Source organism: Pristis pectinata, chromosome 6 (genome assembly GCF_009764475.1).
Source record: "Pristis pectinata isolate sPriPec2 chromosome 6, sPriPec2.1.pri, whole genome shotgun sequence".
Lineage (NCBI taxonomy): Eukaryota > Metazoa > Chordata > Chondrichthyes > Rhinopristiformes > Pristidae > Pristis > Pristis pectinata.
Window position 1 is genome coordinate 108,252,791 of NC_067410.1, and position 15,175 is coordinate 108,267,965.

Sequence of the window (15,175 nt, forward strand, 5' to 3'; positions counted from 1 at the left end):
TGGTTGTGGAGAGGCTGTTTCCTCCTATGGATGAATCTAAAACTTGGGGTTATTATTTAGAAACAAGAGATCACCAAGTTAAGACAGAAATGAGGTGCCCATATTCTCCCTGATGGTCAGAAGTCAGAAGTCCTTGGAAACTCTCTTCCTCAAAGGGCAGTGGAAATAGATTCTTTGAATGTTTTTAAGGTTGAGGTAGATAGCTAATAGGTAAGCAGGCAGGATGACAGGAATACGAGTTGAGATTACAAGCAGAGCAGCCATGATCTTATTGAATGCAAAGTAGGCTGGAGAGGCCAAACGGCCAATTTAAGATAAGATTTCAAAGTCAAGTTTATTGTCACATGCACAAGTACACGTATGCACAGGTGCAATGAAAAACTTACTTGCAGCAGCATCACAGGCACATAGCATCAGATACACAACATGCACAAGCAAACCATACAATTAACATAAATCATGCACAATTTTTACAGGGAAGAACAATTAGAACAAAAAAAAGTCCATTTTAGTGTAAAGTAATCAAACTGATCATGGAGTTGGTAAACTGTAGTGATTAGGGTTGTGCCGGTTGGTTCAAGAAGCGAATGGTTGAAGGGAAGTAGCTGTTCCTGAACCTGGTGGTGTGGGACTTCAGGCTTCTGTAGCTCCTGCCTGATGGTAGCTGCGAGAAGATGGCACAGCCCGGATGGTGGGGATCTTTGATGATGGATGCTGCCTTCGTGAGGCAGCACCTCCTGTAGACACTACCGATGGTGGGGAGGGATGTGCCCGTGGTGTATTGGGCTGAGTAATATGTTCATATATTTGTACTCCCCACAGAGAACAGATCACGTCGTCTGTTGTTGGCAAGGGATAAATGTGAAGCACAAGTTCTGCTACTTTTAGTCATGGTTGTGCTAAACGATCTTTGACATCAGCCTTGAAAGGTGGACTGGCCCTCAGTTTAGTGTTTTACCGGAAGGGAGTGGCTCCACAAGATCAGCTTTCCTTCAGTACTGCATGTCAATGATAGGAAGAATAGAAAGCTCTGGCAGATGAATGCGTGGCTGAGTGACTGGTGCAGGGGGCAGGGCTTCAGATTTTTGGATAATTGGGACCTTTTTTGGGAGAGGCATGACCTATTCGCTAAGGATGGGTTGCACCTAAACTCCAGAGGTTCCAATATCTTAGCGGGAATGTTTGATTTAGTTGTAGGGGAGGGTTTAAACTGATCTGGCAGGGGGATGGAAACCAAGATGTTAGGTTACAAGATGCTAAGGTAAAGGAGGGAGTTTATAGAAACAAGTCCAATGAGGATGGCAAGAAGGACGGGCAGGTGAGAAGTCAGGATAATTTGCTGAATAATAGAAGTACAAGTCAGGATGTTAGGATACAGAATGTTAGGATAGGGGATGAGGAATATAGGAACATGTCTAAGGTAGTATGTAGTGAAGATGGTAAGAAGGATAGACAGGTGGAAAGCCAGGATAATCTGCTGAACAATAGAAGTACAACAAAATTAATAGCAGATACCGGACTAAACGTACTGTATTTAAATGCACGTAGCATTAGGAATAAAGTAGATGACCTAGTGGCACAACTACAAGTTAATAAATATGACGTTGTGGCAATCACCGAGTCATGGCTTTATGATGGATGTGATTGGGAACTGAATGTCCAGGGGTACACAGTGTATAGGAAGGATAAGCGGGTAGGCAGAGGGGGAGGTGTGGCCATGATGGTTAGTAGTGATATAAAATCAATAGAAAGGAAGGATATTGGGTCAGAGGAGGTGGAATCCTTGTGGGTGGAGCTAAGAAATAGCAAGAGTAAAAGGACAATAGTAGCAGTCATATATAGGCCCCCTAATAGCAGTCAGCAAGTGGACGATAAGTTGCAGTTTGAGATAGAAAAAGCATGCCAGAGTGACAATGTGAAGATAATTATGGGGGAGTTTAACATGAAGGTGGACTGGGAAATCCAGAATGGCAGTAGTACTCAGGAGAGGGAGTTTGTGGAATGTCTAAGGGACGTTTTTCTAGAGCAACTTGTTGAAGAGCCCACCAGGGGATCGGCTGTTTTGTATTGGGTGCTGTGTAATGAACCAGAGGTGATTAGGGAACTAAAGGTAAAGGAACCACTGGGAACCAGTGATCACAATATGATTGAGTTCAGTCTCAAGTTTGAGAAGGAGAAACTGATAACTGGTGTATCGATATTTCAGTGGAACAAAGGAAATTACAATGGTATGAGAGAGGAGTTGGCCCTAATTGATTGGAAGAGTAAGCTGGCTGGAGGGACGGCAGAGGAGAAATGGAAGAAATTTCTACAGGAAATAAGGAAATTGCAGGATAGATATATTCCAAGAAAAAAGAAGGTTTTGAATGGAAAAAAGGCACAAATGTGGATAACGAGAGAGGTGAAGGCTAAAATAAAAGCAAAAGGGGCGGCGTACAAAGAAGCAAAAATTAGTGGGAAAACAGAAGACTAGGAAGCTTTTGAAAACCTGCAGAGAGAAACTAAGAAGGTCATTAGGAAAGAAAAGATGAATTATGAAAGGAAGTCGGTGGATAACATTCGAAAGGATATTGAGAGTTTTTTTAAATACATGAGGTGTAAAAGAGAGACATGGGTTGATATAGGACCAATTGATAATGGTGCAGGAGCTATTATAATGGACGATAGAGAGATGGCAGAGGAATTGAATGAATATTTTGCATCGGTCTTCACCGTGGAGGACATCAGCAATGTGCCGGTTAGTCAGAAGTCTCACGAAATGGAATTGAGTTCAGTTAAGATTACTAGGGAGAAGGTGCTAGGAAAACTAAATGGGCTAAAGACTGATAAGTCTCCCGGACCGGATGAGGTGCATCCCCGGGTTCTGAAGGAGGTGGCTTTAGAGATAGTGGAGGCATTGGCAATAATTTTCCAGAAATCGATAGATTCCGGCGTGGTTCCGGAGGACTGGAGGGTCGCAAATGTAGTTCCATTGTATAAGAAAGGTGGGAGGCAGCATAAAGGAAATTACAGACCTATTAGTCTGACGTCAGTGGTGGGAAAGTTATTGGAATCTATCCTCAAAGACGGGGTTACAGAATACCTAGAGGCGCAAGGAAAGATAGGTCCTAGCCAACATGGTTTTGTGAAGGGAAGATCCTGCCTGACCAACCTATTGGAGTTTTTTGAAGAAATCACAGGTAAGGTGGATAAGGGAGAGGCGGTAGATGTCGTGTATTTAGACTTTCAAAAGGCCTTTGATAAGGTGCCTCACAAGAGACTGATTAATAAGATGAGAGGTCATGGAATTACAGGTAGGATAACAGAATGGGTGGAGCATTGGCTGGTTGACAGGAAGCAAAGAGTGGAAATAAAAGGATCTCGTTCTGGTTGGTTACCGGTTACTAGTGGTGTGCCGCAGGGTTCGGTGTTGGGACCGCTCCTCTTTACCTTGTACATTAACGATTTGGATGATGGAATAAATGGTTTCGTGGCTAAGTTTGCGGATGACACCAAGATAGGGGGAGGAGTAGGGAGTATTGAAGAGATAGGAAGGTTTCAGAGGGACCTAGACAGTCTAGGAGAATGGGCAAGGAAATGGCAGATGAGATTCAATGTAGGGAAATGTGCAGTTGTACACTTTGGAAGCAGAAATAAGCGGGCAGATTATTATCTAGGAGGAGAGAAAATCCAAAGCACGGGAGTACAAAGGGACTTGGGGGTACTCGTGCAGGATACCTTAAAGGTTAACCACCAGGTCAGATCGGTGGTAAAGAAAGCGAATGCTATGTTGGCATTCATTTCGAGAGGTATAGTGTATAAAAGTAAGGAAGTGTTGATGAGGCTCTACGGGGCACTAGTGAGGCCTCATTTGGAATATTGTGCGCAGTTTTGGGCCCCACATCTTAGGAAGGATGTGTTGACGTTGGAGAGGGTTCAGAGGAGATTTACGAGGATGATTCCAGGAATGAAAGGGCTTAAGTATGAGGAGCGTTTGTCGGCTCTTGGACTGTACTCGCTGGAGTACAGAAGAATGAGAGGGGACCTCATAGCGACATTTAAAATATTGATAGGAAAGGACAGAGTAAATGTGGCTAGGCTGTTTCCCTTGGTGGGTGAGTCCAGGACCAGAGGGCACAATCTTAGAATTAGAGGGTACAGTTTCAAAACAGAGATGAGGAAAAATTTCTTTAGCCAGAGGGTGGTGAATTTGTGGAACTCCTTGCCACGTACAGCAGTGGAGGCCAGATCAGTGGGGGCGTTCAAGGAGGAGATAGATAGATATCTAAATAGTCAGGATATCAAGGGATATGGGGATAAGGCTGGAAATTGGGATTAGAATAGTTTTTTTTTTCTTTTTTTCTTCTTCCCCCATTCCTCATTTCTCATTTCTATTTCCCTTTCCTTGGAGCAGAATCGATGGGCCAAATGGCCTGCTTCTGCTCCCTTGTCTTGTGATCTTGTGACTGTATGCAGGTCTCTGATGGAGGTGAATGGACAGAGCCGGTTCATGATTAACCCAGCCCATTTCTCGCGTTTGCTTCCCACCAGCTGCCAGAGGAAGTGGCAGAGGCGGGCACAGTTACAAGGTTCAAAAGATATTTGGACAGTCACATGGATAGGAAAGGTTCAGAGGGATATGGGCCAAATGCAGGCAAATGGGACCAGCTCAGTGAGGCACCTTGGTTGGCATGGACCAGTTGGGCCAAAGGGCCTGTTTCCGTGCTGTATAACTCTGTGAGAGATACCCTTAGTCACACTTGCCTTGGGCAGCAACACAGTTCCCACTGTCCTGGTTGATTTCTGGCATAATTCTCCTTCAAAAGAGAGTGGGCTGTGATTAGGGAGTAGACCCCGATCCTAAGACCCCTCTGATGGCCTTCTGGCAGCTTGTCCAGTCAGTAGCCTTTTCCTCATCCATAATTATCTCTGGTGATGTCTCTGATTGGGGGGTGGGGGGAATTGACGGACACATAGTTACAGGGAAATAAGTGGGAGATTGCTCTGAGCACCAGCACAGACATCATTCAAAGTTGTAATCAAAGACATTTAGAATCAGCAAAACTGCTTATTGTGTGTATTTCTGGTGGCCCCATTACAAGAAGGATGTGGAAGCTTTGGAAAGGGTGCAGAAGAGGTTCACTGGAATTAGAGGGTATGAGCTATAAGAAGAGGTTGGACAAATTTAGTTTGTTTTCTCTGAAGTGTTGGAGGCTGAGGGGAGACCTGATAGAAGTTTATAGCATTATGAGAGGCATAGATAGGGTAGACAGACAGAATCTTTTTCCCAGGGTAGAAATGTCAAATACTGGAGGACAAGCATTTAACGCAAGAGGGGATGTGCAGGGCAGGTTTTTTTACACAGACAGTGGTGGGTGCCTGGAATGGGCTGCCAGGGCTGGTGGTGGAAGCAGATATGATCATGGCTGTTAGATAGACACATGAACATGCAGGGAATGGAGGGATATGGATCATGTATTCGTTCACGTACAGGCTGAAGAGATTTAATTTAATTTGGAGGGGTGGTAGCCAGTATAAAAAGGTGGAGGGAAGGTGGAGCAAGAGCGAACAGCTGATTGGTGGATCCTAGTGAGGGAAAATGGAAGAGGAGAGAGTGGAAGTAGCGACAGAGGCTTCCCTCTGTCTTTCAGTTCAGATGAAAGATCACAACCCAAAACGTCAACCATCCATTTCCCTCCACAGATGCTTCCTGACCCGCTGACTTCCTCCAGCATCTTGTCTGTTGATCCAGATTCCAGCATCTGCAGTCTCTTGTGTCTCTTGTGCCAATTTACATGGCCCTAATTAGCTCTGTTGTCCAAGTGTAAAATGAGTTAAGGCTCTTTAGCAAACATGTGGATACAAACATAGTAAATGCTCCTCTTTGGAAAAATTCCACATGGTTATTGAATAGTTACAACTTAACAAAAGGGCACAGAGGGTGATAATACACTGCCCCTTTCAAATGAAGCCATTTAATTTCTTACCAACCAACTGCAAAGCTTTCTTTAAAGCATCAGGGACAAAAGTACCATTGAACAGTAAAAGACTATATCACAGGCACCACACTGTCTGTGTGAAGTACAAATATCAAACAGTCCTTCCAGAAAATATGTGTTTTGAACCTTGTCTGGAAGTGGTAGGCACATTTGAAAGTGAACAAAACATATCAGTGATTTTATCATGTTTCAGCAATCTGCAAATGAATAATTGATGAGATCTTCATAATGGCCTGTACAGTTAATCAAAGTACAACTATATTTTTATCAGAAACTAAATCTGTGCACAAGGCAATAGAGCACGAAAAGAAAATATTTGTTGAAATCCATTGACGTACAAAACTTAATGTCCATCAGTTTAAACTGCAGTCTCATTGCTGCCTATTTGAATAAAATGTTCTCCTGAGCTTTCACCGATTGGTGTTTCCCTTTATCTCAAATTAATTGGTCTCCTTGAATGCATCTTTATATGAAATAATGGTTACTTTAAACCTGACAGCATTATCAACTCAAGTTGTATGATTCTGGCATGGACATTTACTGGAGGCTGACTTTCTATTTTGAGTTTCCTCACTCCTTTGTCTTCTGTACTCCAGAGAATACACACCACCTCTGTCCAGTCAGGTCTGCTGGAACAGGTAGAGTCAAAGAAATCTACAGCAGAAGGAGGTAATTCAGTCCAATGTGTCCCATGGTAGTCAAAAATGCAGCATCTAGGTACCTCCCCTTCACGGCTATTGGTTGGCAGACCAATAGCATGTCCACAACTTCCTAATCTGTAAATCTTTGGAATGTGGAAGGAAACCGGAGCACCCGGAGGAAACCCACACAGACACAGGGAGAATGTACAAACTCCTTACAGACAGCGGCTGGAATTGAACCCGGGTCGCTGGCACTGTAATAGCATTATGCTAAGCACTACACTACCGTGCCTGCCTTACTGCTCCTCAAGTCCTTTAGGGGCAGCACTATGGTGCAACTAGTGGATCTGCTGCCTCACAGCTCCAGGCACCTGGTTCAATCCCGATCTCTGTGCTCTCTGTGTGGAGTTTGCATGTTCTCACGGTGATCACCTGGGTTTTCTCCAGATGTTCTATTTTCCTTCAACACCCAAGGACCTGAGGGTCGATAGGTTAATTGTCCACTATAAAATACCCCTAATGTCCAGGTGAGTGGTAGAACCTGGGGGTGCTGATGGGAATGTGGGGAGAATAAAATAGGATTAGTGTAAATGGGTGCTCGATTATTGGAGGGCCAAAACTGCACCTTTCTCAGAACCCATGACTACTCATCAAGGTATATTTTAAATGCAGTGAGGGTTTCTTTCACCACCACCTTTCAGGCCCAATAGTCCATATCCCCAGTAATTTGCAGGTTATTTATTTTCCCTCAATTGTCGTCCGATCATTCTTTCAATTAAATTGCTAAGGTAAGTCAGTTCTTCCTGTTCACCCTGCTTTGGCGTCTCACAATTTTATACATCCCAATTAAATCTCTCCTTAGATTTTTATTCCAACGAGAACAATTCTATCCTCAATAACCATTCCTTGTAACTATAAACCTCCAGTCCCAGCAACATCACAAGTTTCCTCTGGTGCCATCACATCCTTCTAGAGGCAGATTGAACAGACCTGCACATGGTAGCACACCATCGCAAAAAGCACACCAATGCCTCTTCCTCCTCGGAAGGCTAAGGAAATTCGGCATGTCTCCGATTGCTCTTAGCAATTTTTACAGATGCGCCATAGAAAGCATCCAGTCTGGATGCATCACGGCTTGCTCTGCTCGAGACCACAAGAAACGGCCCAATCTATCACACAAACCAGCCTCCCCCCCATTAATTCTGTCTACACTGCCTCGGGAAAGCAACCAACATAATCAAGGAACTCTCCCACCCCGGATATTCTCTCTTCTCCCCCCTCCCATCGGGCAGAAGATACAAAAGCCTGAGAGCAGGTACCACCAGGCTCAAGGACAGCTTCTATCCCACCGTTATCAGACTCTTGAACGGATCTCTCATATGCCAAAAGATGAACTGTTGATCTCTTGATCAGCCAATCTACCTCATAGTGGCCATTGCACTTTATTTGTCTACCTGCACTGCACTTTCTCTGTAACTGCAACACCATATTCTGCATTCTGTTATCTTTTAACTACTTTGATATAATTATGTTTGGCATGATCTGTCTGGATCCAGCATGCAAAACAAAAGCTTTGCACTATATATAAGTACATGTGACAATAATAAACCAATACCAATACACTAGGTCTTGCCTAAATAATGTTTACAACAGTTCTACCGTGACCTTCCTGCTCTTTTAGCCTATACCTCAGCCTATAAAAGGTAAGTTTCCCAGGACACTTAACCTCACCTTATCCACTTGCTCTGCTACTTTCAGAGAACTATGGACATTTACTCAAAGATACTTAGAACCACTCCATTTCCCTTATCCAATGAGATGAACTCACAATCTACCTTGTTGTGACCTTTCACCTTATTGCACTGCACTTCCTCTGTAGCTGTGACACTTTACTCTGTACTGTTATTGTTTTACCCTGTACTACCTCAATGCACTCTGTACTAACCCGATGTAACTGCACTGTGTAATGAATTGACCTGTACGATTGGTATGCAAGACAAGTTTTTCACTGTACCTCAGTACAAGTGACAATAATAAACCAATACCAATACCAATACCAATTTTTTTACTCTCCCTATACTCGTTATCTCAAACTTCTGACTGAGTTCCAATTGCTGCTTTTGTGGCCTCCCTAACTTGTAGTGTAAAATGTTCTTCCTCACAATCATTTAAGCACAGGACAAAGAATTTTAGATTTTTCCTAGTTTCTGCTTATCTTTGCCTGAACATACATTGGCTGACTCCAATTACTCAAGTTTCTCTCTCTCCACCTGCTGTCATTTTCTGACGCATTCCACTGAGGGCAGATGCTACATTTTCTCTGTGTGGTCAGATATATCAGTTCCTGGAGGAAAACTGGACTAAGTGATGCATTTCCTGAGCAAAGATTCCCAAGGCAGAAGTGTTTACTGGATATTTAGACCCCTCAATATTTTCCTCATGACTATTCAGCTGCTACGCTCTGCTTTGCCTGGGGCATAAGTTTGTGAACTTTTAACCCACGTTGTCAGCCACGCATTCTCTGATCATGGAATCTTACAGCACAGGAGGCAGTGATTCTGTTCATCCTTTCTGTGTTAATGTTCTGAAAGATTGGTCTAATACTCACCCTCCTGCTCTATTCCCACAGCTCTACAGACACTTCCCTCTTGAGATCATATCCAATTGCCTTTTGAGAGTTAGTATTGAAACCATATTCCCCATCCCTTCAGGCAGTCTGTTTTTTAAAGTGATGGCTCTCTGACCAAAAGAAAAATTACTCTCACCTCTGCCTGCAGGTTTCTTTGGTTTTACTAAACTATTCTCAGTAAGATGAGGCAGATCTAACAGCAAAACACTTAACTGGAGGAAGCCATTTCAAATCAAGCAAGAAAGAACGTGAAATGATGCACATTGTTCCTAAAAGTATATGTTACATGTATGTAGGCTACGCTGCTACCCCTTTAAAAAATAAATCCAAACAAACCATAACCTATTTACAATAAAATTATACAACAGGACTCCAACAATTGTGATGCTCAAAACTTTGGTAGTGTGAACTAGCAAATTTTTCAGGACTACATAGAACACTACAGCACAGTACAGGCCCTTCAGTCCACAATGTTGTGCTGACATTTTATCCTGCTCTAAGATCTATCTAACCCTTCCCTCCCACATAGGTCCCTATTTTTCTATCATTCATGTGTCTATCTAAGAGCCTCTTAAATGTCCCTGATGTATCTGCCCCCACAACCTCTGCCGGCAGTGCGTTCCACGCACGCACCACTCTCTGTGTAAAAAACTTACCCCTGACATCCCCCTTATACCTTCCTCCAATCACCTTAAAATTATGTCCCCTGGTGTTAGCCATTGTCACCCTGGGGAAAAAGTCTCTGACTGTCCACTCGATCTATGCCTTTTATCATCTTGTACACCTCTATCAAGTCACCTCTCATCCTCCTTCTCTCCAAAGAGAAAAGCCCAAGCTCACTCAACCTATCCTCGTAAGACTGTTGGATGTCATTTTGATTAATTCCCCAACACACTTCTAATTCTCTTTTTGTGATGTTACATGGTATTACTATAAATTTTCCATTTGAAAGGGAGAGCAGGAAAATAAGGCCCTGATCAATTTAAAAAGAGCATGGGAACCGTGTCTCAGTGAGCTTTAAGGGATCATGGAAAACGGAGCTCGATGAGTTTAAAGGGAGTGCAGGGACCAGGCTCCTGGTGAGTCAGATGGGAATGCAGGAAGCGGGGCCCCGATAAGCAGGAGAGAGCAGCAAACACCACCTGGTGTGGCAGATACTGACCCATCAGGATTTCCAACTAGTCAGATGCCAGATTATCAGAATTTTACTGTACTATCAGCTAACTATTTACATCTATATAAAGTTGTGCCATTAATTTATTGTTTGCAGATATACATATTTCATGGCTGTCTCAACCGCAAAACTCTTCACATTGAGCTGTTGGTATTATTGGTTTATTATTGTCACTTGTACCAAGGTACAGTGAAAAACTTGTCTTACAAACCAATTGTACAGGTCAATTCATTACACAGTGCAGTTACATTGAGTTAGTACAGAGTGCATTGATGTAGTACAAGTAAAAACAATAACAGTACAGAGTAAAGTGTCACAGCTACAGAGAAAGTGCAGTGCAATAAGGTGCGAGGTCACAACAAGGTAGATCGTGAGGTCATAGTCCATCTCATTGTATAAGGGAACTATTCAATAGTCTTATCACAGTGGGGTAGAAGCTGTCCTTAAGTCTGGTGGCACATGCCTTCAGACCCCTGTATCTTCCACCTGATGGAAGAGGAGAGAAGAGAGAATGTCCCGGGTGGGTGGGGTCTTTGATTATGCTGGCTGCTTCACCAAGACAGTGAGAGGAAAAGACAGAGTCCAAGGAGGGGAGGCTGGTGTCCGTAATGCACTGGGCTGTGTCCACAACTCTCTGCAGTTTCTTGTGGTCCTGGGCAAAGCAGTTGCCATACCAAGCCGTGATACATCCAGATAGGATGCTTTCTATGGTGCATCTGTAAAAGTTGGTGAGAGTCAAAGGGGACAAACCAAATTTCTTTAGCCTCCTGAGGAAGTAGAGGCACTGGTGAGCTTTCTTGGTTGTGGCTTCTATGTCATTTGACCAGGACAGGCTGTTGGTGATGTTCACTCCCAGGAACTTGAAGCTCTCAACCCTCTTGACTTCAGCACCATTGATGTAGACAGTTGCATGTACACCGCCCCCTTTCCTGAAGTCAATGACCAGCTCTTTGTGCTTTGATGACATTGAGGGCAAGATTGTTGTCATGACACCATTCCACTAAGCTCTCTATCTCCTTCCTGTACTCCAACTCATCACTGTTTGAGATACAGCCTACAATGGTGGTATCATCTGCAGACTTGGAGGTGGAGTTAGAGCAGAATCTGGCCACACAGTCGTGAATGTATAGGGAGTAGAGTAGAGGGCTGAGGACACAGCCTTGTGGGGCACCAGTGTTGAGAATAATCATGCCGGAGGTATTGCTGCCTATCCTCACTGATTGAGGTCTGTTTGTTAGAAAGTCAAGGATCCAGTTACAGAGGGAAGTGTTGAGCCCTAGGTCTCGGAGTCTGATGACAAGCTTACTTGGGATTATTGTATTGAAGGCAGAGCTGTAGTCAATAAACAATAGTCTAATGTAGGTGTCTTTACTGTCCAGATGCTCCAGAGCTGAGTGTAGGGCCAGGGAGATGGCATCCGCTGTAGACCTGGTTCGGCAATAGGCGAATTGCAATGGGTCCAGGTTGTCAGGTTCTGAGTATTTCTCACATATCTACTTTCAGCATTTGTTTCTAGGTCTCGTCTACTCAAGTTGGCTTCTCAGATAATTGTTACAGTAACGTAATTAGTTCCGTAGCTATGAACACATAGTGTTATTTGCTCTGGATCACCATCTTATTCATACAATCTGGACAGATAAGATAAGATTTCTTTATTAGTCACATGTACATCAAAACACACAATGAAATGCATCTTTGGCGTAGAGTGCTCTGGGGGCAGCCCGCAAGTGTCACCACACTTCTGGTGCCAACATAGCATGCCCACAACTTCCTAACCGGTACGTCTTTTTGGAATGTGGGAGGAAACCAGAGCACCCGGAGGAAACCCACGCAGACACAGGGAGAACGTACAAACTCCTTACAGACAGTGGCCGGAATTGAACCTGGGTTGCTGGCACTGTAATAGCGTTATGCTAACCACTACACTACCATGCCTGCCCTATAAACCTCAACACAAACGTTGATAACTCTAGTTCATCACCAGAACAAATACAATTATACAATGTATTTGGCATACCTTTTCTTTAAGTTTAAAGGTAGGACCATGGATGGTTGGTCCTACCTTGGAATTTTTCTTTTTCATCGTAATATATCTTTTTCTGAAAGATCCCCTCCAATGTCTGTATGGTAGCTCGATGAATTGATCTCTTAGCCCAATTTGCCAGTTCACTGTAGCTATCATGCCCTCATCATTGTCCTTATTTCAGTTTAAAATACTTGTCTTGGAACCATATCTCTCTCCCTCAAACTGCACATGGATAGAAAGAAATTGTTTCATTGGGGACCAGGGGTAAATTGGTAAATTGGTTTACTATTGTCACATGTACCAAGGTACAGTGAAAAACTTGTCTTGCATGCTGTCTATACAGATCATTTCATTATAACAGAGCACTGAGGTAGTACAAGGAAAAACAATGACAGAATGCAGAATAAAGTATTACAGTCACAGAGAAAATGCAGTGCAGGCAGACAGTAAGATGCAAGGTCATAACGAGGTAGATTGTGAGGTCAAGAGTCCATTCTCATCGTATGAGGGGACCGTTCAATGGTCTTATAACAACGGGATAGAAGCTGTCCTTGAGCCTGGTGGTACATGCTTTTTGGCTTTTATATCTTCTGCCCGATGGGAGGGGAGAGAAAAGAGAATGTCCATGGTGGGTGGGGTCTTCGATTACGTTGGCTGCTTTACCGAGGCAGAGAGCGATGTAGACAGAGTCCATGGTTTCCACGATATGATAGATTTCTTCATTAAGATGAAGACTGCCTAGAGTGAAATTGGTGAATGCTCTGAAGTCTTTCTGGATGGTGCCCCGCCAGCTTCTCCTCCCTGTCAAACTTCATGTGGGGGTTAGGTTTGTGTGTGGATCCAGCAAAACCCAGGATACAAAATATTTCAATATAACAATGAGAAGCAGAGTGAGACTATGCACCAAAATGTATGGAAATATTCCAGGTTAAAGGATTGAGTTAAAGGATGTCAGTGGAAGAGGGTCAAGTGCCTCCATAAACTCAACATCGCAGATTCCACAGGCTGGATCATCAGGAATGCTCCTGCTTCCCGAGTTTTTGATCCCCATCTCAGCAGGTCCCTAGTTCTCTGATTTCCTTGGCCATTCCCAAGTCTGCCATCTGAACACCCAATCCCAGTACCCAGACCAAAATTTTGGAGGGATCTGGGCCAAACACAGGCAAATGGGACTGGCTTAGGTGGGCTTCTTGGTCGGCAGGGACGAGTCAGGCCGAAGGGCCTGTTTCCTTGCTATATTATTCTATGACTCCATGACATCATAAATCAAACCAATCACATCACTGGAATGGAACAATGAACAGCAGTACCCCAATTAATATGTACTTAAAGGAAAACAATCATCATGAAGGTAAAACACTCCATAGAAAAGATTTAATGACTTGATTTAAATATTTAAAAACACATTAAGAGTGCTTATGTAGTTTAATCTTTTTTTCTCCTAGAAACAAATAAGAAATTACCACAATTAAAAACGTTGGCATTAGTTCTACACAATTTTGGAAGTTCATCCCACAGTTTAGGTTAGGCCTTAGTAATGTGTTTATTTTCCAGCCACCAGTGAAAAACCTGTCACCAAACATCACGTGGTATGTATGTTGAGATTCCTTAAGGAGGAACAGTGTGATATTTTATCTCGTGTCTTTTCTTCCTTCCTTTCTCTAGGTTGAACACCTCATTGAACAGATCCGTGTGGTTTTCATCGAAAACTTGCATGAACTCAGTTGGATGGACCAGCAAACCAAAGCAAAAGCAGAAGAAAAAGTAAGAACTATCTGTCCCAGTCAGACTCTGAAAGGGAATTTTTCTTTTTATTGCTACTTGCTCATTGATAAGGTGAGGATATTGCTGAGAGGGCTGGCACTAGTTGCCCATTCCTTGTTGCCAGCTTCTTGAATGACTGCAGTCTGCAAAATTGTTAGACAGGGACTCCCAGATTTGGTCCCAGTGAAGAGCTGGCAGTATATTGAAGAACACAACAACATTTGTAATCTATCAACCCTTCGAGTCCATTCTGCCTTTCAAAATGATCGTGGCTGATCAGTCTTGGCCCCACCATCACCTTACCCATACCACTTGATTTCCTTGTAGCTTAAGTATCTGTCAAGTCAGGATGTTGTGTGACGTGGGAAACCTGCAGGTAGTGGGTTTCCCATGCACCGGCTGCCCAGTTCCTTTTGGTAGACGGAGGTTATGAGTTTGGGAACTGCTGTCGGAAAAGCCTAGGTTAGATGTTGATCACAAGGCGATAAGATATAGGAGCAGATTTAGGCCATTTGGCCCATCCAATCATGACCAATTTTTGTTTCAACCCCAGTCTCCCGCCGTCTCCCCATAACCCTAAACCCCCTCACCAATCAAGAACCTATCAATCACTGCCTTAAATACACCCTATGACATGGCCTCCACCACCCTCTGTGGCAACGAATTCCACAGATTCACCACCCTCTGGATGAAGAAATTGCTCCTCACCCCAGTTTTAAAGGGACGTCCCTTTATTCTGAGTCTGTACCCTCAGATCCCAGACTTTCCTACTGATGGAAACATCCTCCCCACATTCTATCCAGGTCTTTCAGTATCCGGTAGGTTTCAATGAGATCCCCCCTCATCCTTCTGAACTCCATCAAGTACAGGCCCAGAGACATCAAACACTCCTCATATGTTAAGCTTTTCATTCCTGGGATCATTCTTGTGAACTTCCTCTGGACCATCTCCAGGGCCAGCACA

The 15,175-nt window shown here is 43.6% G+C and overlaps 1 protein-coding gene across 1 annotated transcript in view; it reads left to right on the forward strand.

Annotated features, from left to right (window-relative positions):
- The window catches only part of LOC127571382 (neprilysin-like), a 222,825-nt gene that overhangs the window by 160,048 nt on the left and 47,602 nt on the right, over positions 1 to 15,175 (forward strand). Inside the window, 1 exon segment of the mRNA XM_052017696.1 lies at positions 14,114 to 14,212. Coding sequence (XP_051873656.1) covers positions 14,114 to 14,212 — 99 coding nt within the window.